Raw genomic sequence first — 19,355 nt, 5'->3', positions numbered from 1 at the left:
TATTCATATACATACATACATATATATATATATATATATTTATGTATATATATATATATTTATTATTTTTAAAAATAATAAATAAATTAATGAATAATACGTCCAAATAAAAAAAAAAAATGGGCGACTTTCTAAGAAAAACACCGGTTCTTCGAGGCGGAGGCAAAAACATTATTATCGTTTAAAAAATCAAAACAAACCTATATATCTAGATAATACCTATATATATACATATATATACATACATATATTATTATAATATATAATAATATATATTATAATATTCTTAGATATAAACATATTTACATATATATATATATACACAAAAGCCTACTACATACAGACCTCCTGTATCTTCGGTCTCTCTGTAAAGGGGTTTATTAGTGTATCTCAGAGTGCCTCTGCAAAGGGACATGGATTGATATACAAATATGATGATGCTTCTTTTACGAAGTAAACCCCAACCAAATGTTCCCAAAAAACATATATGAACAAGAAAATTTTAAAAAGTAAACACTGGCAGGAAGACGCCCAGGATAAAAAGGTCCCCTCATCATGGCTACGCACTGGGCCATACGTGGAAAATAACAGTGCAACTTTTCCTAGTAATACTATTACAGGTAGCAACACTATGCTGTAGAATCCACCAGACCAGACAAATTCTGATTCTGGACTCCGGAAAAACCAAGCAATGACCACAAGAAAACGCAATTATAAAACAGTGAATTGGTCGATTGCGGAAAAGAAAAAAATCCTTCACTGCTTCAAATACTCAAGATTTGAAAAGTGGGGTAGGTGCAAGGACAAAATATTCGAGGGCCAAATAAAAAAAACCGGATCTACCAAGAGAAAAACTGGAGGCAACTACAACCAAAAAATTACTCTCTATAGTCTCACAAATTGATAAATATATACCTCCACATGAGATTTATGAGATAAAGGAGAGAGCCATAAAAGTGGCTGAAACTGACTTCAATTCCCAAAAAGACCAGGGAGAACAGCATGAAACACAGTGGAGCCGGGATGAAAAGTGGACCGTTATATGGGCAATTGAGTATGCCAAAGCCAAATATACAGGGCTGAAAGTGCAGAATGGCAAAGATTTTCTACCACCATTGCCCATACAAAAATAACATCCCAAAGGGAAGACTGACTTCCCAGAAATCCAACTTTTTGATGAGTGGAACATTCTCGTATGATGAGATTGCAGAACTAAAACGCTGCACTCACCAGATGGCGATAAACGGGAAGTGCCCAATCAACAACCCCGTCCCCATGCAGGAATCTAACCAGACAGCCAATATATATAGCCCAGCAATAAACCCTCGGCACAGGCACATGACACAATGGAGAGATCTCCATCGAAAGAATGAGCACCCACCAAAATCTCCTCATCAATGAAAGAAACAAGACGACCAGATTCTGAGACAACAGAGCCAAAATAATACTCAAAATCTACTGATCGATGCAGAGCAGATTGAGCTAGAGAACCTGAAGACCAATCAAATTGAAAGAACTAGGTATCTACAACTACAAGACCGACCCAGACTGGTCCAAATAAAGATGACCAAGGCCTTCAAAAATCTCACTGTAAAAGTGAACGATGCCTCTCTAAGTTAGTACCAACAGATGCTTCGTTAACAGAAATTAACCATGCAACATATGGGGCCGCATATTTTATCCAAACAAAACTTCTTCCCAAAACATCAGAAAGGAAAAAAGGAGGCCTAAACCAAATGAACCAGTCTGGAAAACCAAACTCCAAAAAAGGATAAATGGTCTTAGAAAAGAAATATCCCAGATATCTTCTTTCCTGCGGACCAAAAATCGCAGACAAAAATAAAAGAAAAAGGTGAGAACTTGAAAATCTCGATACTCCCTTCAAACCACGAACCAGCTAAGAGCCGATATAGCAGAAAATCAAGCAAAAGTGAAGGGCTTCGCTGCACAAATAAAAAATAAGCAACAAAAAATTGAGTCCAGGTCCATAAACAGGTTGTTTGACAGAAACCCAAGGATAGTGTACCGAAATCTCATCAGAGATACTATCAAAGTAACGTCACCACCAACACAAGAACAGATCGATAAATTCTGGAGGCCACTGTATGAGGACCCAAAACATCGGGAGAGGGAGTGGATAGGCACAATAAAAGGATCAGTCAAGGGCAAGGAAAAAATGCTAGCGTTGGAAATTACCAAAGCAGCTGTAAATAAAAAGATAATCCACTACAGCAACTTCAAAAGCCCAGGAATTGATAACATCCCAAATTTCTGGCTGAAAAAGCTGACGGCACTACACCAACACTATGCCCTAGCATTCAACCGAATTATTGGTGGCAAAGAAGAACCACCAGAATGGCTCCCTATTTGCAAAACAACTCTTATACTCAAGAGCCAGGAAACACATTTGCCAAATAAATACCGGTCTATCTGCTGCCTTTCAACCACATACAAATGGCTTACTGGAATAATTGCCGATGCAATTGATCAGCATTTGACTGATGGTGAATACCTTGAGAAGCAGCAGAAAGGGTGCACGAAAAACAAGCTTGGGACAAAAGATCAACTTCTTTTGAACAAAACAATCCTGGAAGACTGTAGGAAGCGACAAAGAAACCTGTCAATGGCCTGGATTGACTACAAAAAGGTATTTGACAGTGTGCCTCATTCCTGGATAATGCAGTGTCTGGAGCTGTATATGTATGTCCATGAGAACATAAGATCTTTTATTACAAAACAAATGACAATGTGGCAAACATCTATTTCCCTACACCACATGGAAGGGACAATACAGTCTTCAAATATTAGCATCCAACGAGGCATATTTCTATCACCACTACTATTCTGCCTTACAATCGATCCACTCAGCAAGCTTCTAAAAAAATGTGATGCTGGGTACAATCTCAGTAGAGGCAGAAAAAAAGATGAAAGTAAAAGAGTGAATCATTTACTTTTCATGGACGATCTAAAACTCTATGCGGAGACAGAAAAACACCTTGTCTCCCTGATAGAAATTGTGAAAACGTTCTCAGAGGATATCTGCATAGAGTTTGGATTTGACAAATGTGCTAAATGCACAATAAAAAAGGGGGAAAAAACAACATCCGAACATCTTCAGATCAAGGACAGCCCCATTGAAGATTTGAAAGAGGATTCCACATACAAATACCTCGGCATTGAGGAAAACATAAACGTAGAACATGAACAAATGAGACGTAGAGCAGAACAAGAATATACAGTACGTCTGAAAAAGATCATCAAATCTGAATTAAATCCTAAAGACAAAATTACGGCTATAAACCAGCTTGCAATACCTGTGATCACGTACAGTTTTGGTATTATAGACTGGCCTCAATATAACATAAACAGGCTCGATACAAAGACCAGGAAACAACTATCCTTACATAAGGTAACATACCGAAACCAATGCATGGACAGGATATACCTACCACGAAAGGAAGGGGGCTTAGGCCTCACTGAATTCAACCATGCATCATGCCACTATAGTAAGCATGGGCCAATATATTAAAAGTTCAACGGACGTGACAATGGAAATGGTGAAAGACCATCATAATCATCTTTCTCAACAAACCTCAATCACAAAGCTTGCTGAAAACTTTGGAGAAGTCATACCAGAGAACACTGTCGATATACACAGATTGCAAGAATAAAAAGGAAAAAATGCACAGAAATAGAGATAGAGACAAGAAAAGAAGGATGGACTCAAAATAAGCGAGCAGGGGAGTTTCTAGAGGAGCTGAACCAGGAGTACATAGACAAAGATGCTTCACTCCAATGGCTCAAGAGTGGGAGACTTCCATTTGATGCGGAAAGACTTATTGTAGCCGGGCAAGATCAGGGCTTACTTACAAATGGATTAAAAAAAATGGCTGGCCTACAAACAAATGGCCAGTGTAGGTTTTGCCACTCAGCAATTGAAAGCGCAAGCCATCTAATGCCTGCATGCCCAATCTTATTGGCAGATGGCCATTATACTGCTCGTCACAACAAAGTATTCAAATACCTCCATTGGAAGATCTGTGGAGAGATGCAACTTGACAGATCGTCGAACATTTGGGAACATGAACCACCACCAATAACATCAAACAGAAATGTGACCGTGTTCTACGACAAAGACATACAGGCAGGCAGATACATAAAAGACAAGGCCATCAAACCAGATATTGTTATATGGAACAAGCCCGAAAGAACTGCACTCATTGTCAATGTCACAGTCGCAAATGATTTCGGCCTTAACAGAACTGAACAGGAAAAGATAACAAAATATCAGGACCTAAAAAATGATCTAAAAACAACATGGTCTCTGAAAGAAATAAACATTATACCGATTGTGATAGGAGCAACTGGCTTAATAAAAAAGAATCTTCATAAATACTTAGAAGCAATCCCTGGAAAACCAAGCTGCAATGAAATACAGATAGCAGCCATAAAGGGAACAGTATCTATTCTTAAAAGAGCCCTCGGATATAAATTTCAATCATAACGGAATCAAGTGTTAGCCCCAGGAAGGAGCCCCTTGATCTCTTAAAACTTACTGAAGTAAAGTACATATATTTACCTACATATACATATATTTACCTACATATATAATATTGTTATGGTTTGCAATAAGCCAAAAAGAAAACAGAACAACCGAATAGAGTTTAAACAATTTATTACTGGAACAACAACGTAAAAAGGTTATTACTGAAAAGAGTAGTAAACGTCACCGAGCAGGTGAGGGTTGGTTTGTGTTTAATCCATAGCTGGGATCAAAAGGTCTATGGTTTATATAATGGATAGAACAGTCGATTTGGAGGGTGATTCCCCAATAACAAATACATATACATACTCATTTACATATATATATATATATATATATATATATATAAACATATACACATATATATACATATATAGACATATATATGCATATATATACACATATATATAGATATATATGCACATATAGATACAAATATATACATATATATATGCATACATATATATACATATATATACACATATACATGCATACATATATATACACATATACATGCATACATACGTATATACATACACATATATATACGTATATATATACATATATATATACATATAAAAATACACATAAATACATATATACACATATATATACATGTATACATACACATATATATATACATACACATACACATATATATACATGTATACATACACATATATACATACACATATATAAATACATATATAGATATACACATATATATACATACATACATGCATATATATACAAATATATATGCATATATACACATATATATTTACGTATATACACATATATACATACCTATATATACATTTATATATACATACCTATATATAAACATATATGTACATACCTATATATACATACATATATATAAACATATATATATATAAATAACTATATACATACATATATATATATATATTCTTAGATAAAAACATATATATACATACCTATACACATACATGGATATATACATATATATAGGTATATACTTATATATGTACATATATATACATATATATAAACATACATATACACATATATCTACACACTCATATATACATATATATACACATATGAACAAATGATTAATAACACATGTTAAAAACATCTTGAAAAAGAGTTAAAAATATATTTAATTTTAAAAAAGGAAGCATAAGATAAGTGGATAGTCCTTAATCCGCGGAGTTTCGAAGAAATACTCTCCTTCTCATCAGAGGGCAGGAATTAGCAAAATGCGGGATTGGATTTTGCATGTAAAAGTATTTAATGAAACCACAAGTAAGTCATAGATCTTACTTGGTTAAAAAAAGGGTGAGGTAAGGGGAATAGGAGATAAAAGAAAAATGATAAAAAGATTTCACATGAATGGATAGTCCGGTGAAGGGTAAAAAATCCAAGAATGGTAAAATCCAAACACGGTCGAATTAAAAACTTCCAATCCAACAGGTAAGTTCCAAATGGTCCAAAATGATCCAAAAGGCAGAATTCCTTGGAAAAAGTCACAAATAGAATGAGTTCAAAATCATTAAAAGAAAAGTTTAAATGTGCACAGAAAAAGCACTGGAGAGAATATTTAAAACATTTCATAAACTTAGCCATTTACCTGTTTCTCTGACTCGTGTTTCTTAATTTCATTCTGGGACTTTCACGTGCGTATTTAAGTTGACCTAATTATTAACGCTAACTTTCGCGCTTTTTGTCTGGGTCATTTTGACCTTGCTTTTCAAATTTAAACTTTCACCGTTTTTCCGTTTTTTTTTAAACCTTAATTGATTCTTCCGGCCTTGGCAGGTGTATATTTCTATTATTGGATTAATTTTTAAACTAATTAACCGATGATTATGAATTTTAATTTTGTGTATATGTTTATATATTTCTACGTATTAGATTTACTCCAAAACTAATTAACCGATCATTATGAATTTTAAGAGTGTGTATAATTAACCGGTCATTATGAATTTTAAGGATGTGTATATGTTTATATATAAGTATGTATTAGATTCACTCCTAAACTAATTAACCAATCCCTATGAATTATAATTATGTGTATATGCTTATATATTTTTGTGTCTTGGACCCACTCCAAAACTAATTAACTGATTATTTTGAATTATATGTATAGTACTCATATGAAAAACTTATGTAAAGTCATCGAGTAGGTTCATCTTTATGCTAGAAATAAAATACTTGCACAGTATCCTACCTAAGAAATAAAGTACTTGTGCATGAAAAAACAAAGAATATCTCATGTGTGACGTACATAAGTTATCAAAACTGTAAATCCCGTTAAATATTCGAGTAGTATGACTTACATATGAAAAATATAGTGCTTCTTCACTATAGCACTCAAATAAAAAAACAAATTCTTACCCCTGACGTACAGAAAATTTAACACAACAGAAAATTTCATAAAAGTATTGAGTTCTTTCATTTTTCAATTATAATACAAGTACTTGTACAGTATCTTACATAAGAAATAAGGTACTTGTGCAGTATCCCACCCAAGAAATAAGGTACTTATACAGTATAGTACCCATATGAAAAACAAAGGAAATTTTACTTGCGACATACATAAAAGTAATCATAACCAAAAATCATGTAATATATTTGAGTTGTATGACATGTATATAAGAAATAAGGTGCTTCTTTACTATAGCACTCTGATGTAAAAACTCTCACCTGTGACACACGGAAAAGTTAGCACAACAGAAAATTATCGAGTAGTTTCATCTATATCTTAGAAAGTATGTACTTGTACATTATCCTACTCAAGAAATAGGGTACTTGTGCAGTATAGTACTCATTTGAAAAAACTAAGAAAATCCTACGTGTGACGTGCATAAAAGTTATTAAAACCGAAAATCATGTAATATGTTCGGGTAGTATGACTTTTAAATGAGTAATAAGCACTCTGATGTAAAAACAAACTTTTATTTGTGATAACAGAAAAGTTTACACAACAGAAAATTATGTAAATTATTTTAAAGATGTATCTTTATTACCCCACCTAGATAAGGAATTTTTTTTTCCATATACGTGCTGTAAATTTCCTGTCCTAGGGAAAGTACATTTATTTCATACATATAATACCCGTCTTAGGATAGGTAAAATATTCTTTTGCTCAAGATGGCAAATGATACATAGACATCAAAATTTTCTCTATACTAAGAATAACAGGTGTGTTCAAAATTTTTCTCATTGTCTTATACGATCCTGAACAACATCGGGTGGCCTTGCTAGTAGTAACTATAATATTTATAGAACTAATACTAATAAAAATAATGACATATAAATTCAAAGTGAAATAGATAATAAAATAAAATAGAAAATAATGGTAAAATGTCAAATAAGATAATAATAATAATAATAATAATAATAATAATAATAATAATAATAATAAAACTATGATAATAATAGTTATTAAGATATAAATTATAAATTTTAAAATAAATTAGTAATAAGAAAATTTTATGATTTATGGTGGCTTAAATTTGTCGAACCTAAAGCAAGGTTTATGAATGCATCCCATAAGAATTTCGTCTTTTAAGTTTAAGATAATGGATTTAGTGTTATATTTTAAAATATTAAGGGCATCATATGTACAAAGTGTGCAGAATTTGTCCCCCAACATATATGCTTTATAAGATCCTATTATTTCCCATTTTAAATTGAAGGGAATACTTCTATCATTAAGTCGGCAAATATATTTCGATAAAGAAGACTGTTTTTTCAAGGAAAGATTTTTGAAGGAGTGCTTATGTGTGGAGATCCTGTGTTTAATTAGTCCATATGTGGACCCGAAGTAAATTGAATTTTGTTTAATATATTTGTTGTCAGCTAGATTAAGAGTGGTATTGGTTTGTAATACGTTTGGTTGTATTTGATTGGTAGATTGGTTAATGGGAGTGCTGTCATTGATTAACTGTGTGGTAGAGTTAGTCTGTCAGAAGGAATTTGTATGGTTGCTATTAACATAATTTGTATTTGGTGTTTGTGACACTGCAGCTATAAATCACATTTTTTTTACTTTGCGGGTACCTTGTAAAGGACATTTATTTTTTCTTCTACAGTTACAGCCTGCTCTAGTTTCCATATTTGCATTTTGTATCTTACTAATTTTTTTATTGTTGGAACTAATTATTTTTTGGCATAGTTGAGTAAGACACTTTGATAGTGTTCTTATTAAAGATTTTATTGTATCTATGAGGGGCTTTAAAGTGTTTTTTCTAATATTTTAAAGAAATGGCTAAGTTTGTCTCAAGATTTTTAGGATATGGAGGGTTGAACCATAGGATTTCCCTATCTCTGTTTTTACGCTTACAGATTTTGCTTTGTAGTTTCTTTGTGTTAGTGGCTAATACTTATGGTTTAATTTGATTTTGTATTGTAGTTAGATTATTTTTTGCCTTTCATATGTGGGATGACATGGCCATATTCTAGGTTATATTTTTAGTAAGTTTATTGTAGTTTTCTATGCAGTTTGTGTTATCATTTTTATTTAGGAATTTAATTTGTGATTTGTATCCTGAGTTTTTAAGGGCCTCATTGTAATATTTTGTGTTTTTGTAAAATATAGATTTGTTAGACGATAGTTTAGAAATTCTTAAAGAGACATTGGGAACTATTGATTTCAATATTGACTTCGGGTGGTTTGATTCATTATAGACATATAGTACCGATTGGTTTGGTTTATGATAGGGTTCAAAAGTAGAGTTTTCAAGATTTAAGGTTACGTCTAAGAAATTAACTATTGTTTTTTATTAAGGTTGATTTTTATAGTAAGCCCATAATTTTTAAAGAATTTATGTAAGGATTTAATTGCTCTTTTGTAATGCTTATTTGTGGAGTTTGTTACCAAACGTGCATCATCTCTGTATAGGCACCCCTCGAATTTGAATTTTTCGTGGAGTATATTATGAATTTCACCAACCAGATCAGTGATCTGAGCTAAGTCGGTCGAACACATTAAAACGTTAAAATGGTCAGAGGTATTGTTTCTGGTCCAATATTTGTTGTCAAAGGTTATTAAAGATTTTCTTGCTAATAGTATTAGATTAATTTCGTCTGGTGTTATATCAGTTATTTTTCGTGGCATTAAGAGGGACTTATTTATTTAAGATTGGTGATAGCGATTGGTAATAGGATTCGATGTCAAAAGAGAAATTTAAGATTATTTTTATTGTGAATGTCTGAAAACCAATTAATTACCTGGGTGGAATATTGCTATAGTGGGTATTTTATTACGGATTTAATTATAGGGATAATTCAATCTATGATATTTTTACTAACAAATCCTTTATCTGATTTTGAGGGGCAGATGAGTCTAATTGTAGGGTTTATATTAAAGTTTTGTTTGTGATCCTTTAAAGAAAATCTCTGGGTGCGCGGAACTGTTATTTCCGTGTAGTTATCTATTTTAAGTTTAGGTAAAATAATTTCTGCTTCCTTATTTATTCTATTTAGTGCTGATTTATTTGTTGTTTTATAAATTTTGTTAAGTTCCTTATATATAGGATTTTTATATTGTATATAATCCATGGTAGGAAAATCCCTAGATTTATCTGCTGGGACTATCAGTTCATTTTGGTGGGGGTTTTTGAACTTGATTTCGAAAATTTATATATATATATATATATATATATATATATATATATATATGTATATATATATATATATATATATATATATAAATAAAAATAATATCAAATTTCTTTCTTTTGACATTGAATCATATTACCAATCTATATCACCTATCCTACTTAATAAATCTCTATTAATGGCACGAAAATTAACTAATATAACTCAGGACGAAATTAAACTAATACTTATAGCTAGACAGTCTTTAATAACATTTGATAATAAATATTGGACCAGGAAAAATACCCCTAACCACTTCAACATTTTAATGGGATCGACGGACTCGACTCAGGTCACTGATCTAGTTGGCCTTTTCCTTTTAAATGAAATACATTGTATACTCCATAAACAATTCAAACTTGAAGGAGGGCTATATAGAGATGATGCACTTTTCATAACTAATTCTACTAATAAAAATTATGAAAAAGCAATTAAAGCTCTACATAAATTATTTAAAAATTATGGACTTAGTATAAAAATCGACCCTAATAAAAAAATTGTTAATTTCTTAGACATAACCTTAAATCTTGAGAATTCTACCTTTGAACCATATCATAAACCTAACCAATCACTTCTATATGTCCACAATCAATCAAACCACCCTAAATCAATATTTAAATCAATAGTTCCCAATATCGCTTTAAGAATTTCTAGACTGTCTTCTACTAAATCAATATTTACCAAAAATGAAAAATACTATAATGAGGCCCTTAAAAACTCTGGATATAATTCACAAATTAAATTCATAAATGAAAATGATAGAAACATAAACTGCATTAAAAATAAACCTATTAAGAGCGTAATAACATATAATATGGCAATGTCTTCCCGTATACGAGTTAAGAAAAATAACCAAGAGACAAAAAAAAAAAAGATAAAACCAAACTACAAATATAAGATAATAATACAAATAAACAGCAAACTAAAACCCGTAAACGTAAGAATAGACACAAGGAGATCCTATGGTTCAACCCCCCATATTCCAAAAACCTAGAAACAAACATAGCCAGAGAATTTTTTAAAATATTAGATAAGAACTTTAAAGCCCCCCATAGATATAATAAAATTTTCAATAAGAACACAATTAAAGTCTCTTACTCTACTATGCCTAACCTTCATCAGAAAATAATTACCTCTAATAATAAGAAAATTAATAAACTACAAAATACAACTATACAAAATACATCGGACTGTAACTGTAGAAGAAAAAATAAATGTCCCCTACAAGGCTCATGTAAAATTAAAAATGTTATCTATAGCTGCACAGTATCAAAAACTCCAAATCTACAAGAACCTATTAACAGCCATAACTCAACTACCAGATTAAATAATAACACCAACTTAAATCAATCTACCGATCAATTACTAATCAACCCATCACATAATAATCCAACAATAGACCTAACGGAAAATAATCACAACAATCAAGAGATAATATATATTGGTTCCACATCTGGCCTAATAAAAAATAGAATTTCAACGCACAAACATTCTTTTAAAAATAACTCTCTATCAAACCAAACTACTCTATCCAACTATATTTGGCAACTAAAAAACAGCAATATTTCTTTCAACTTAAAATGGCAAATAATTGAGACTTGCAAATCATATAAACCAGGAGATAAATTTTGTGCACTATGTACAAAAGAGACCCTAAAAATGTTAAAATATGAAGATATAAAAAGTACAACCAAACTATTAAATTCAAGACAGGAGCTTCTGACATGTAGTCATAAACGTTGGTTTAAATTTAATAAATATAAATCACCTTAAATCATTAAAAATTACTTATTAGTAAAAATAGATTACAATTATTATTATTATTATTATTTTTTTTTTTTAATAAATTAAGTTAGACTAATTACCTCCCTTAGACCCGTAAAATAAATAATAAATAAAGTCAAGAACACATGACAATTATCTCCCCTTAAAAACTTGTAATAGAAATATTCTCTCTATATATAAACTGTAGCGTCTTCAAATCAAAAATACGCTAACGGAAACAATTTATTGCACAAGCGTCCCCCTTTTTAAATTCATCATTCAATAAAATAAAAAGCTATAGCAAACATCTAAATGACTACTTTAAACACAGTTCTTGATTTCAAAAAAAGAAAAATTAAAAGGTAAATATATCTATATATTTTTCAATCAAATTTATTATGTAAATTCAAAAATATATATTTTTCTCTACTTATTTCTATCTCTAACCCATATTAATTTTCTTATAAATTTTAAATCCAAACCTTTTATTTCAATTTTTTTCAGATTCATCTGCCTTACTTTTAATGCTAGGTTTATTTATGGTGTCTTAAATTCAATAAAAACCCTCCTAAATTTGCTGATGAGGAGACCTTGCTTACCAAAAAACTATATATAATTGTTCTACATAACCTGATGTATACGACAATAAAAAGCACTGATTTCCGAAACGATCGTACAGATAATTGATTTTGTTGTTGTTCCTTCTTATGGAACTGATTTTTAATTTAATTAAAATTTGATTTTTAAATTTAAAAATTTTTTTTAAATTTTTAAATTTTAAATTATAAATCACATTACTTAATATTGAATTAGCTCTAGGACATTTAACTATCGAGCTAGTAATTTCACTGTTACATTAAAATACACTCAGATCTTTAGACTATTGTTCTAATCTCCTTTAAATTATATATATATATATATATATATATATATATTTATCAATTGGAGCTTAGTTTCCTAGAAGTACATCCAATGAAACAACATGTGTCTACCAAAACGTGCTCAATAAGTAAACAGAACAGGTATATGAAATTTATTTATATAAACATTGATGCTACATATGTGTTTCTGTAATCACCCGCGTTGGGAGATTACGTCTTTAGGCCAAGAATTATCGCCGAGAACTCTCTTGAGAGTAATTACAGAAACACATATGTAGCTATCAATGTTTGTATAAATGAATTTCATATATATATATATATATATATATATATATATATATATATATATATATATATATATATATATATATATATATATATATGTATATATATAAATATATACATATATATATGTATATATAAATATATATATGTATATATATATATAAATATATACATGTATATATATATATATAAATATATATATGTATATATATATATAAATATATACATGTATATATATATATATATAAATATATACATATATATATATATATGTATGTATATATATAAATATATACATATATATATGTATATATAAATATATATATGTATATATATATATATAAATATATACATGTATATATATATATAAATATATACATGTATATATATATATATAAATATATACATATATATATATAAATATAAATATATACATATATATATATAAATATATACATATATATATATATAAATATATACATATATATATAAATATATACATATATATATAAATATATACATATATATATATAAATATATACATATATATATATATATATATATATAAAATATATATATATATAAATATATAAATATAAATATATACATATATATAAATATATAAATATAAATATATACATATATATATATAAATATAAATATATACATATATATATAAATATATATATATACATATATATATATATATATACATATATATATATATATAAATATATACATATACTAGCTGTACCCTGCCACACGTTGCAGTGGCTCAATTTGGTGTAATGGAAAAATTTAATAAAAGAGAAAATGCATGTTTCTTATATTAGTACAGCAATCCACTGCAAAAAGTGAAAAAGAAGGCGAAACTGAAAAAAATGGTGCTCTTGCAGAATTTTATCTGGATCCTCGAGAGTTTCTGTCAATCATTCATGTTTTGGACTTGACCAACAATCAGTGGATGAAGCCGAACGTAGCAAAAATGTTGAAACGCTAAATGCTTTTTTTTTGTTTTAAAAAATGTGATTTAGTAATTAATATTTGGTTGATGGTGGGGGAGGGGGGGTTACTATACACAGATTCGAAAAAGTCGTCCAAAAACAAATAAATGAAAGCAAAGGTAAGGTAATTTACGTTTCTACCTAATTGGATAATTGTTTAGTGTTTTTATGTAATGTAAAATGTTTAATTGGCTCAAAAAACAGAAATGGTCGCGAATTCTGTTGAATACGTTAAGTTTGGGAAAGTAAGTTGAAAACTAAAAACTATACAAAACAGTGTCTGAAACTCACCGAACATATGTTACCATGACATAGGCTGGCATAATGGATAGGTTTCTGACAGTATTTTGTATAGTTTTTTTAGTTTTAACTCACTTTCTCTAACTTAAAGTAATCAACAGTGTCCACCACCATTTGTAGCTTTCAAATACACCAATAAACACTGTTTTTCGAGCCGACTAAACGTTACATTAAATGAAAAGGGTTTATATTACTAAACACAGATACAAAGAAGTTGTCAAAAAATAAATATATAACAAATAAATGTTATCAAAGGCAAGAAAAGTAAGTGTTCTACCTAACTGGATAAGATTTTAGTGTTTTTATGTAATGTATAATCGGTTCAAAAACATTCAATGTTTATCGGTATATCTGAAAAATACAAATGGCGGCAGACTGTATCGAACATGTTAAGTTTGGGGAAATTTTGGGAAAATGAGTTTAAACTAAAAATACTGTTAGGAACTCACTTAATATATGTTACCATGATGTAGGCTGGCATATAATCGGTGGTTTTAAACTTTTGCTCGATACAGGTGACGACTTTTAAAAATCCCTTTTAGTGATTACCTGGTGTGAGGATATTTGTACAACTAAACGGTAAATCTGCTCAAAAAAATCCGGTATTATTTTACTTTAAGGCCCGTTTCACGTTCATATATAACGAAATATTTTATTGTAGATTTCGGTGTGCTAAAAACGAATCTGCAAACCGTTTACGTAGCAAAAAAAAAAGTTTTCATGACATTCATGAAATTACTTTTTCGAAAAGTGGGTGATCACTTTTCAATGTAAATTTAACTTAGAATGACCACCCACTTTCTGGCCACCTGAGAGAGGGGCATTTTTCTGTTTCTTGGCTAAAAAGTTTTTTGTTTGATTTCTTTTGCATGGTAATAACCCCTGAACTCTGGGACTATTTTCCATTTAACAGCCGTAGCCTTTGTTTACGCTATGCGTAAGCATAAACGAAAGCTGTTTAGCCAATAAACATGGGAAAAAATCCCCCCTCTCTCAGGTGGCTAGAAAGTGGGTGCTCATTTTAAGTTAAATTTACATGGAAAAGTGATCGCCACTTTTTCGAAAAAGTAATTTCTTCATATCATAAAAACTATTTTGTGACGGAAACGGTTTGCAGATTCGTTTTTAACACACCAAAATCTACAAAAAAAATTTTGTTATTTACGAACGTGAGACACACAGCCCTTAATGGAAAATTATATAAAAAATCCGGGGGAAAATAGTTTTCAATAAAAACAGCAAATGAATTCGATAGAAAAAAAATGGATGCTATTTTTTTTTTCTTTCTGTGTGTTTCTTGGCTTAAAAGTCTTTTTGTTTGATTTCTTTTGCATGGTATTAACCCCTGAACTCTGGGACTATTTTCCATTTCACAGACGTAGCCTTTGTTTATGCTATGCGTGAGCATAAACGAAAACTGTTAAATATGCATTCGCGTACCAAACTGCCTTGTAAAAAAAACCTTTAAGCCAATAAACACGAAAATAAATGCCCCTTCCTCAGGTGGCCAGAAAGTGGGTGCTCATTTTAAGTTAAATTTAGATGGAAAAGTGATCACCCACTTTTCGGAAAAAAAAATTTCTTCAGATCATGAAAACTATTTTGATACTCCTTGGGCGTTGAGTTCCATGGCGACCCGCAGAATTATTTAATGGTCGTTCCCTTAGTACCCCCCTAGTAGCAGTGTCAGAAATTTCGTGAAAATAGCGAATAATTCCACCCCATCTTTCCAAGCTTATAACTCCTCGAAAAATGCAATTCAAGCCCTAATTCTTTTTTTCAATTAAAGGAGCAAGGACCAAGATTTCATTAAAAAAAATAATAAAAAAAAACGTGTTTTTTTTAAAAAGGTTTTAAACTTCGGACTTTACAGGTAAAATTCTAAAAGAACACTATGTTTTTTTTGTTTTAAATTTGAATATATTATGTTATGTATTGACCTTTTCTCTTCAATTTGTGAGTAAATAATTATGTACTTATCGGGTTCTAAATTAATTAATGGGAGGCGTGAATTATTCGACCCCCTGTCTTTCCAAGCTTATAACTCCTCGAAAAATGTAATTCAAGCCCTAATTTTTTTGTCAATTAAAGGAGCAAGGACCAAGGTTCCATTAAAAAAGAAAAAAAAAAGAAAAAACAAATAACGTGGTTTAAAAAAAAGGTTTTAAACTTCAAACTTTACAGGTAAAATTCTAAAAGAACACTATGTTTTTTTTTTTTTTAAATTTGAATATATTATGTATTGACCTTTTCTCTTCGATTTGTGAGTAAATTAAATATTTACTTTCGGGTTACTAAATTAAGTATTTACTTTTTAATAGACACTTAAAAATTGGTATGGGGGGGTTCGTGAATTTAAAAAAAAAAACGTTTGTCTAAAATATTATATTCGATTTATTGGAAAGAACATAAAATTTCACATTGACCCTGAAAATATCGTAAAAATAGAATCAATAGAAAAATTTTGATAGATTTTTAAAATTTAAAAAATGTAAAAATATTGAGTTTAAAAATTGAAAAATATTGAGTTCGGAAAATTCATTAATGTTTAAAAAAAAAAAATATTTCTATTACTTTTAAAACAACTGTAATAGTTTATTTTGGAAGTATAATCCATAAATAAAATAAATAACCCACTTTTAACAGAGAAATTCCGAGATGTTTATATTGTATTCGCAGTTTCGTGTTAGGGGTGTCAAACATTCCTACAAAAATTCTGATACTGCTACGCATGCGCACGTAACATTTTTTATTTATTTACTTACGTGGTGGAGTTTCTATACCGATAGATTTTTTGAAATTTTTTCACTGGATTATTATTGATTGAACACTAACCAGATTATGAAAAAAAATTGAAAAAAAAAAAAAAATCATTTCAACATTTGAAAGGGATACTCACTTTTTAGTTACCACGTTCTGGTAAATCGGTCACTTTTTATTTATTTATTTATTTTTTCTAAATACGCAAGTGTCTTCGGGAGATATAAAATGGTCGCATGTTGACGAAGCAATGTATCGGGAGGCGTACGGGATTAAAAATTATTGGTAAATTTTTAGATTAGGTCCACTCCACCTCCTCAATTTTCTTTTAAATAACGACTTGAAATGGTTTTCGACTATGCTGAATACGAAAATCGCATCGAAATTTTGCAGAAATAAGTAGTTATCAAGATATAAAAAGTTGTATTATGCATTGTAATCTTTGGCGGCCATCTTTTTTACGTGTGTGTATTTGTTTATGGTGCGTGTGCACGTAAAAAGATGGCCGCCGAAGAATACAATGCATAATACAACTATTTATTTCCGCAAAATTTCAATGCAATTTGCGTGTTCAGCAGCATACTCGGAAACCTATAAATGTCGTCATTGAAAGGAAAATTGTGGAGGTGGACCTAATCTAAAAAAATACCAAATTATTAAACATTTCTCCAGCATGTTAGTGAAATTTATAATACTTTTAAAAAATTAAAAAGAAACAAAACAAAAGTTTTGAAAAAAAACTCACCTTTCACAAAAACAATTAAAAAAAAACACACACACACACAAACTGTGTGTGTTTTTTTTTGTTATGATAAGTAAAAAAAAAATAAAAATCTCGAAACTTTATTTTCATGAAAACAATTAAAAAAAGTCCTGTTCTCTCTATTTTTTTTTCTTTGAGAAACAAATATATTTCCGACTTACAAATGCGGTAGAGACTCATTATTTTTACTTTCTATGGTTTTGATATACCGCGTTTTTATTGCTTACAAAATGGGTGACTGATTTATCAGAACGTTGTAACTAAAAAGTGACAGCACCACTTTCAAATGTCGAAATAATGATTTCTTTTTTTACATTTTTTTTTTAATAATCTGTTTAATTAGTGTCCAATCAATAATAATCCAGTGAAAAAAAATTCCCAAAACCTATAAGTATAGAAATAAAGCATGGGAGTAATGTCTGTACAACGTAACGTCGCCTTTCACACTTTTACAAACATTTTTTAAAAAAAGTAACTAAACCATTTATTGATAATTTGTCACGTGTACAAACATTTATTTATTTACGTAGGCTTAACTCCTTTCATGAATAAGAAAAGTTTTACTCTTTAAGAATAATAAAAGGAAAAAGTTACTGAACATTTATAAAAGGACTTCTTTTCATGAAGGCCAGAGGAATAGTTGGCCGAAAATTCGTGAAACAACAACAATAAATAAAAATGGTGCTAATGCAGAGAGCCGCGCTGTTTTTTAAATAATATTTCCACGTTTAAATAACGTTTTACTATTTTTTATTTTTTTTTATTTATTCAATTGTAAGGTTAAAGTACAGAATAGGTACAAAACATCCTTACCTCCCCATGTTAAGAATGACTTTTTAAATAATAACATTATTTCAGCACGGATCACTCTCTGCATGAGTAATCTTATATAGAAAAAAAAAAAAAACTCAAAAGCAAGCAACAAACTTTTTTTTTTTGTGGCCTTATATAATAAAGAAAAGATGTGTACATTAAAAAATTTGGAAGATAAACAAATGAAATATGTTTTTTTTGTTTTTGTTTTTTTACTTATCCAGCTAACAGAAAATTAAACCTTTCGTCAAATCGTGGCGGTGAAATGAATCGAACCGGAAGTTCAGTTTTATCAACAGAACAGATTCGCAGAACCGATAAATAAATATATTTATTTTATTTAATATTTTAATTTTAAATAGGTAAATTTATTTTAATAACATACAAACATACCTCGACTCTAAAAATTGGTTGTCTGAAAATTTCAAATATATTGGTAACGTATTCACATGGTTTTATTTCTTTAGAACGAAACAACTTTACATTTTTATATATATAGATATATATACATATATAAATATATATATATATATATAAATATATATATAAATATATATATATAAATATATATATAAATATAGATATATATATAT

At 29.6% G+C, this 19,355-nt stretch overlaps 1 protein-coding gene across 13 annotated transcripts in view; it reads right to left on the bottom strand.

Annotated features, from left to right (window-relative positions):
* Positions 1-19,355, bottom strand: part of LOC145266477 (steroid receptor RNA activator 1-like) — a 779,488-nt gene that overhangs the window by 80,522 nt on the left and 679,611 nt on the right. For 9 of the 13 annotated variants that reach the window (XM_080122174.1, XM_080122179.1, XM_080122175.1 and 6 more), the window contains one exon: positions 5,665-6,043. The exons of the other annotated variants lie outside the window; for them this stretch is intronic. In XM_080122174.1, the coding sequence (XP_079978300.1) occupies positions 5,819-6,043 (225 nt within the window). In that variant the 3' untranslated portion in view covers positions 5,665-5,818. Of the gene's footprint in view, positions 1-5,664; positions 6,044-19,355 lie in introns of those variants that run through there. 13 annotated transcript variants of the gene reach the window in all.

Source organism: Euprymna scolopes, chromosome 41 (assembly GCF_053919585.1).
Source record: "Euprymna scolopes isolate OS-2025 chromosome 41, ASM5391958v1, whole genome shotgun sequence".
In the NCBI taxonomy this organism is placed as follows: domain Eukaryota; kingdom Metazoa; phylum Mollusca; class Cephalopoda; order Sepiida; family Sepiolidae; genus Euprymna; species Euprymna scolopes.
Note: the sequence above shows the minus strand (reverse complement) of the source record. Positions and strands in the feature narration are given on the sequence as shown.